This window comes from Cervus canadensis, chromosome 9 (assembly GCF_019320065.1).
Source record: "Cervus canadensis isolate Bull #8, Minnesota chromosome 9, ASM1932006v1, whole genome shotgun sequence".
Lineage (NCBI taxonomy): Eukaryota > Metazoa > Chordata > Mammalia > Artiodactyla > Cervidae > Cervus > Cervus canadensis.
In genome coordinates, this window is record NC_057394.1 from 80557695 (window position 1) to 80565822 (window position 8128).

The 8128-nt window shown below is 46.7% G+C and overlaps 1 protein-coding gene and 1 non-coding gene across 4 annotated transcripts; both read left to right on the forward strand.

Annotated features, from left to right (window-relative positions):
* The first annotated feature begins 727 nt into the window (after positions 1 to 727).
* On the forward strand, positions 728 to 4029 carry GPR12 (G protein-coupled receptor 12). 3 transcript variants are annotated; one of them, XM_043477972.1, is made up of 2 exons: positions 728 to 944; positions 1638 to 4029. In XM_043477972.1, the coding sequence occupies exon 2, from the start codon at positions 1653 to 1655 to the stop codon at positions 2655 to 2657; it is 1005 nt and encodes a 334-aa protein (XP_043333907.1). In that variant the 5' UTR covers positions 728 to 944; positions 1638 to 1652; the 3' UTR covers positions 2658 to 4029. The 3 variants fall into 3 exon arrangements, with proteins under 3 accessions (XP_043333907.1, XP_043333906.1, XP_043333908.1); XM_043477971.1 differs by having other exon boundaries at positions 749 to 1087; positions 1640 to 4029; XM_043477973.1 differs by having other exon boundaries at positions 749 to 944; positions 1645 to 4029.
* Positions 4030 to 7775: 3746 nt separating this feature from the next.
* On the forward strand, positions 7776 to 7880 carry LOC122447697. Its single transcript, XR_006271354.1, has one exon. It is a non-coding gene; the product is annotated as a small nucleolar RNA U13 (small nucleolar RNA).
* The last annotated feature ends 248 nt before the right edge of the window (positions 7881 to 8128 follow it).

Consider the following 8128-nt stretch of genomic DNA (forward strand, 5'->3'; position numbering starts at 1 on the left):
GAAAAGATAAACTAACACTGCCACTTCAGTGCATCAATGAATTGGGTTTTGGCCGGCATCTGCTTCTGCAGGAAGTCTGTAAATGATTTCCATTGGAAAACACAGCTCGGGGAACACTTAATAAGTGCAATTTGATGATAATAATGATGATTCACGTAGCAGCACCCTATATCCAGTGAAGCAAATATTCCCAGGGAATAGTGATTAAAAAAAAAAAAAAAGAAAGCTAGGTCCAGGACGCATCTAAGGAAGGGGGGTCCCTTGGGGATCAGGACTGCAGTGTGGTCAACTGCAATTCCGAAAACAGCTGGCTGGATCAAAGACCCTGTTTCCCTAAACCTGCTCACCCCCGCCCCACCTGACCATCCTGAGTACCACCCTAGGCAGTTCTTTTGAGCGTGAAGGTAGCAGTTTAGGGAAAGGCGTGGAGAAGCGGGCCCTGGAGACCGGGACGCCCCAGGGGGACCTCGGGCAAGAAATGGGTCACGGGGCTCCGGGGCGGCGCTGTCCCGCCCTTGCACCGTGCGAGCCCGGGTGGGATGCGGGGCGGCGGCGGCCACCGTGACGCTGCAGTTCCCGGCGTCCGGCTCCTCTCGCTCGCACCCGGCGGTGGGGGGCTCTCCCCGCCCGCGCGCCCAGCGCAGCCCCGACCCGTGGGGCGCGCGCCGGCCTCCCGGGGCTCCGGCGGCTGCGCGCGCGGGGGCGGCGGCGCGCGCGGGCGGGGAGAGCGAGCGGCCGGGCGGGCAGAGCCGGGCGCGCGAGCCGAGCCCGCCGCTCACCTGCCGCCGCCGCTCACCTGGCGCGGAGCGCGCCCCCGCCCTCCCGGTCAGGCCCCGCGCGCGGCCGCCGCCCCTTGCCCCGCGGGTCCGGCGCCGACATGCGACCCGGGTAGCGCTTCGGGAGCAGCGGAGGAGCCCCCCCCACCCCGGCCTGGGCGCGCCAAGGTGACCCCCGCGATGTACCCGCGCCCTGTGGGTCCCCTCGCGTCCCCTCGCGTCCGCCGCGGTGCCTGGGCATCCGTCTGTCCGTCCGTGTCCACACCTCCATCGCGTGAACCCCCCTTTCGTGGCTCTGCGGCGACTGCCCGGTGCGCACGGGGCGGCGGGGCGGGGTGGGGGGGGGGAGCGGCCGGGACCCCCTTTGTTCTGGCTGGGGTGTGAGTGTGCGCGCGCCGGGCGCCTGGCGGGTGGGAGTTTTGAACGTTCCAGCGAGGATGGCAGCCCGGCCCGGCTGGAGAGCTGTCGCCGCGGCTCGGTACCCCCCGCCCCACGGCAGCCCCGGTGCCAGGCGGCCGCTCGTTGGTGGCACGTGAGACACATTTTCACGTGTGTCCCCAGCACTTGAGCAAACAGACCGCTGCGGTCCCGCGTGTGCCTGCCCCGCTCGCGCGCCTGTGTGCAAGTCCCATCCCGGGTGTCCCCCAGCGCCAAAACGGCATTTTTGTTGCTGTTGTGGGTTTTAAGCCACGGAGACTTTGGCTTTTGTCGTGTTTCTTACGAGATTGTGATTTGGAAAGCTTGTGGCATTTGGGGGCAGTGTCTGAGTAGGGCTGGTTCTCTGTTGGTGTGGTTTTTGCGTGATGTGGGATTGTCGCCCTGCCATATCTCAGCACTAAACAGCCTGTCTTTTCGTTGAAGAGGACAGGGGTTAAAATGAATGAAGACCCGAAGGTCAATGTAAGCGGGCTGCCTCTGGAGTTTGTAGATGCCAGTGCCTCCGGGAACATCTCCGCCGAGGTCTCCTCCCAGGTCCCTGTCCTGCAGCCGGAGCCGGACCTGGTGGTTAACCCCTGGGACATTGTCTTATGTACCTCGGGAACCCTCATCTCCTGCGAAAATGCCATCGTGGTCCTTATCATCTTCCACAACCCCAGCCTGCGGGCACCCATGTTTCTGCTGATAGGCAGCCTGGCGCTTGCAGACCTGCTGGCTGGCATCGGACTCATCGTCAATTTCGTGTTTGCCTACCTGCTTCAGTCAGAGGCCACCAAGCTGATCACCATCGGACTCATCGTGGCCTCTTTCTCTGCCTCCGTCTGCAGCTTGCTGGCCATCACGGTTGACCGCTACCTCTCCTTGTATTACGCCCTGACCTACCACTCAGAGAGGACGGTCACGTTTACCTACGTCATGCTCTTCATGCTCTGGGGGACCTCCATCTGCCTGGGCCTGCTGCCGGTCCTGGGCTGGAACTGCCTGCGGGACGAGTCCACTTGCAGCGTGGTCAGGCCCCTCACCAAGAACAACGCCGCCATCCTGTCCGTCTCCTTCCTCTTCACCTTCGCACTCATGCTGCAGCTCTACATCCAGATCTGTAAGATTGTCATGCGACACGCCCATCAGATCGCCCTGCAGCACCACTTCCTGGCCACCTCGCACTACGTGACCACCCGGAAGGGGGTCTCCACCCTGGCCATCATCCTGGGGACCTTCGCTGCTTGCTGGATGCCTTTCACCCTCTACTCCTTGATCGCTGATTACACCTACCCCTCCATCTACACCTATGCCACCCTCCTGCCCGCCACCTACAACTCCATCATCAACCCCGTCATATATGCATTCAGAAACCAGGAGATCCAGAAGGCCCTCTGCCTCGTGTGCTGCGGCTGCGTCCCGCCTGGCCTGTCCCAGAGAGCGCGGTCACCCAGCGACGTGTAGCAGGCTCTCCACCTAGGAGGAGCCTGCGGGAATTTACCAAGCACTCCCACTGCCTGGCCAGACCGTTGAGATGCACTCCTTCCATCCTTTCTGCTGGAGTCTCTCCCGAGCCACAGGAGCACTTTGAAGCATTCACTTAGATGAGTTAAGTGCTTGAAGTGAAAATAATGTCACCAGTGTTTTCACCTTTTTAAAAGCAATTGAGTTCTTTGCTCAATATTATTTTGTTTTGTTTGGGATGGGGTTTTTTTTTTTTTTTAAGTATTTTATTTGAAGGCGGGGCTTATGCTTTTTTGTTGTTTGGAGGATTGATATTGTCAGGGGAAAGGAAGGGGTGTAACATGGCCATGAAATTATGAAAGGTAAACTGGTCCCAGAGTTTTTACCTGGACTTTAAAATAAAACTGAATTATTGAGGAAATTGGAGAAAGTACTTTTTCCAGACCTTCTTTTTTAAAATGTCAAGGTAGATTTTTTTTAATGCTGCATGGATCTAACAGAATACAATCACTCTGAAGCCAATAGTCTATGTGATTATGTCATGGATTTTCTTAACACGAACTGATTTTATTCGTGTGAACTCAGTTGTGAGTTACCAACACTGAAACCATAAACTCATTTTTATTCATTCTTTCTTTACTTTCAGCAGTTGCTGTTGACAAGAGTTATTTTGGCATTTCTATGACTGTTGTTAACTCTTTCTGCATGGCTGCCTGTGTCAGCTAGACCACTAGTTTCAAATGTTGCCATGTAAATCCAGAACCAGATGAGTCACTCTTTAATACAGTTTTTCAATATGACCTTCTAAAATGAAATATGAAATGTGTTGTGATTTACGTACAAAGTAGGACTGATTAGGTATAACACAGTAGTTTCCTAAGCTACAGTATGTGTTCAGGAAACAAAAGAAAAAAATCAGAAACATGTTCAAATTAGATTAAATTGATTTTAGTATACTCTGAAAAAAATGAATCGATGTGAAGCTATCACAAAATATAAAAAGCATCACTTTTCCTATCTAAGAATGTATTAATGGTTGAACCAAATAGAATGAAATACTGTAGACCAAGTATTTCTGATTCATACACTGTCTGTGGTGTCAGTGCATTTGAAACAGGTGGTCTTCTATTTTACCAGTTAAGCTTGTGAATAAATAACATACATATCTGATTGTGATGTATATCGGCTATATTCTGTACGTTTACAAGCAGAATGACCATGTGGATGTTTATGAAAAGTTGAATTTGAATTCCTTTTCTTTTCACCAAAAAACAACTTAAATTCAATAAAAACTATATTGCCTGTTTTCAGAGAGCCAGGATTTAGTCCAGGAAATGACACAGAAAGATTCATTTTAAATATATCGTAAAACTGCTGTGTTTGACTGTCTTCTGTTAGCACAGAGGATTCTTTGGACACAGAAAACCTTGCCTCCAGTTGCATTGTGTTTATAGCCGTGGCTGTACAGCCTGTGGGAGAATTTCTGGACAGCCCATCCATGTAGCCCATTCAGACGGTGGAAGACCTGTATTTCAGGGTCCCTGGGGAATCATTTGTAGTAAATTAACCTCTTTGGTCTGTCCCAAACCTTATGTTCACAGTGGCCTGAGGCCCTTCTGGCAGCCTGCAGGGCTGATACCATCTCTCCAGGGCCCCTTCTAATGCAGCCCAGGTGTGGATCAATCCTGCCTGAGTCCATGTAGAGGAGAGGGGTGGAGACATTGCAGGAATGGGAAAGGATTTTCAATACACATCACTGGATGACCCATCTTAGCCTTTAAAAATTCGTCAACACGTGACAGAGTTGGCAGGTTGAATGTGATTAGTCTGATTTTCGTCACTTGAAAGTTAATCGCATCTCCATGGGAGAAGTGACTGAGGTAAGTTGGTTTCGACGTGGGCTGGGAAATATCCATAAAGAGGTTTGAAAGCAAAAAATGGTGTTTTTGTAGAAATAGTGTTTGCCATTTTCATATCTCTAAGAGTAACTATAATGATCATAATAAGTACTTTTTCTCACCACATTAAAATGTGTCGGGTCTCATGCTGGGTGCTTTACCTGCTCTGCTATCTTCACAAAAACACACATTTACAGTTAAGAAAATAGAGGCTCAGAGAGGTGAAGAAATTTGTCCAAGGCCACAGAGCTTCAAGGGTAAAGCTGGGATCTGAACCCAGGTTTTCCAGAGTCCGTGCCTGTCTCCCTTCTGCACGGGGCCGCCCTGATGCTGCCCTGAATACGAGGGAAATGATTTACAACAAGTGTTACCGTTTAGTTGCTCAGTTGTGTCTAACTCTTTGCAACCCCATGGACTGTAGCCTGCCAGGCTGCTCTGTCCATGGGGATTCTCCAGGCAAGAACACTGGAGTGAGTTGTCATGCCCTTCCTCAGGGGATCTTCCTGTCCCAGGGATCGAACCTGGGTCTCCTGCATTGCAGCTGGATTCTTTACTGTCTGCGCCACCAGGGAAGCCACCTATGTTACTGTCACTAAAGTTTTAGTTCTATAGTTAAGACATAAAGCTTCCCTTTTAAAATTACATGGGATGGACTATCAATTTAGTCCTACCTAGGTGAAAGAGGCCTGTTTTTCTTTAGGTCTCTTCTTCCCGGAGCTTTTTTCCCATTTAGGGCCCCATTAGGGCCAAGGTCCCCCCTGCCCCCAGTCCTACCCCTTGCCCAGAGGCACAGTGCAAAGTTTTAATGCAAAGAGATGAGGGTACTCTTATTATTCAAAGATTTCCCCTTCATTTACTATTTAAATCCTCCTATTATACCCTTACATCAGTATGTAATGGTCTTCTAAATACTAGTTAAGTGGCTGCTTTTGCCTCCTGTTTTTTAAACACCTGATTTCAGCTGAGATTTTTTTTTTTTCAATCAACTAACATGTTCTTACGGTTTATTTTCAATTGTGAAGATTTCTGGATGTTTATGTGGCGGGGGCAGGGGGGGGAGCGTCTTCCCTCTTGGTACCTGGAGGCAGGGGGTGGGGTGATGGGGAGAGCACCTTTTCCAGAAACCTAAATGGAACAGGATTCACGAAGGGAAAATTCCTCTGCTGACTTAGCAGGCAGGATTGATCTTGGAGTCCTACAAAATTTAAAGCGGGATTTAAACACATTTAAAAGAGAAAATGTCCCTCATAGCTCAGTTGGTAAAGAATCTGCCTGCAATACAGGAGACCCTTGTTCAATCCCTGGGTTGGGAAGATCTGCTGGAGAAGGGATAGGCTACCCACTCCAGTATTCTTAGGCTTCCCCTGTGGCTCAGTGAGTAAAGAATCTGCCTGCAATATGGGCCGACCTGGTTTCAATCCCTGAGTTGGGAAGATCCCCTGGAGAAGAGAAAGGCTACCCACTCCAGTATTCTGGCCTGGAGAATTCTGCAGAGTTGGGCATAACTTTCAGTGCCAATAAAAATATTTTGGTGCCTTAGTAAACTTTTTGTTTTTAGAGAATTACTCTATTCATTATTAAAATAGTGATTGATTTTATTTCTTGATACCATATAGATCATTTATTAGGACGACTTACCATTTCAAATTTAAAATACATATTAAGTGGCTATGATGGTATTGTATTGAACATTTATGTTTCCACTTTGATCAAACCCAGTGTAATAAAGGAACAGATGGCCTTCTTGTCCCTTTTGAAGAATGGGATGATTATCAGATGGTTTTGCTATCTGATTGGAATCTTAAAATCTGATTAGAACTTTTAGAATCATCAAATTTAGTTTATATACATCAAGAAAGTAAAAACATAGTTTGAATTAGCAGACAGATATACTGTCCTCTGGCAGACAATGCAGAGAAAATCCTGATAATTTTGACTAGGGTGGCGCTAGTGGTAAAGAAGCCGCCTACCAAGGCAGGGGACATAAGAGACGTGGGTTCAATCCCTGAGTAAGGGGGGTGCCTTGGAGGAGGGCATGGCAACCCACTCCAGTATTCTTGCCTGGAGAATCCCATGGACAGAGGAGCCTGGAGGGCTATGACCCATAGGGTCACAAAGAGTTGGACACTACTGAAGCGAATTAGCACGCTTGCAATTTTGACTAGGGATCTCTGAAATTTAAATGTTTGAAAGACATACAAATTACCTGAGACTTGTTAAAATGCAACTTCTCCTTCAATAGGTCTGGGTCATCACCCAGTTTCCAGCAAGTTCCCAGGTGATACTATGGTGATGCTGGCGGCCTGCAGTCAATGCTTTGAGTCACAAGGATAACTGTCCATCTCTAGCATCCTTTCAGAAAGTCTATAAACTTCTGATAAGAATGAATGCTTTGAAACATACATACTTTAATATATATACTTTATAGAAATGTATATAACAAAATATAAATATATTAAATATAAATACATATTTTTAAATAATATTGTCAGAAGTTAATAATTAAGTAGTCAGTGTTTAATGCATATGAACTTTGAACTTTTTCTAGAATTTCTCAGTTCCTAGTAAAGATCTATAAGTATTTTTTCCATGCTAATATTCTCACTTTTTAAAATTCAGATTATCATTACCTTAAGGTAATTCTTTCACAATCCTTATATAACAATGCAATGTGTGTGTGTACATATATGTGTGTACACATATATACAGACACACATATATATATATATATATATGATTATATACAGCAGCGACCAAGGTTTTCACTGCCATTTATTCAAGGACAGCTTTTCCCATGATGCATGTGATTTGTGTTTAGGGGACTATGGGTGCTTGCATGATTTCATTTGGAAATAACTGAGATGAAAACTTTTGTTCTCTGGGTTCTAAAATTCAACCAAACTCATCCTAAGGTGTCCTTTTTCCAGCCGAGATAAATCGGAGAAATTGAAAAATATCTCACCGTGATTTTTGACATTTATCTGTAATCTTTTGTATCAAAAATGGTATTAATGTTAATAGTGACAATTGTTCTTATATCCACTGTGCTACTTGTGCATTTCTGTCCAAGGAGGTAAGAACATTTTTTTTTAATCCAACAGAAGTATGTTAAAGTACAAAGTTGAAGTGGAATTTAATATATAACTTAAATATCTCCATTGTATTAAATATTTACAGAAGAAACCTAGGAATTTTTTACTCATTAAAGTTCAAATAATAGATCCTTTTGTAGTTCATGAGCATGATGATTGGGTGTTCACGCTGCTGCGTGACATGTGCCTCCTTCCAAACCTTGTTACGACATCGGCACATTACCTGTCTGACGTAAAAAAAAAAAAAAAAAAAGTTCAAATAATAGCATCAAAGCACCAGTGAACAAACTTTCCATTGAAAGTAAATTTGGAGCAGAAATGAAAACACTAGGCACAGAGTCCCTGGTAATTGACTGTCTGAACAGACAACTACATGGAGTGTATTTTAAAAGGAAAAAGAACATCTTAACAGCATCCTCTGAAAGGTAACAGAAGTCAAGGTTACTGACTTGGGAAACTGAAGGGAAAAAACCTAAGGGAA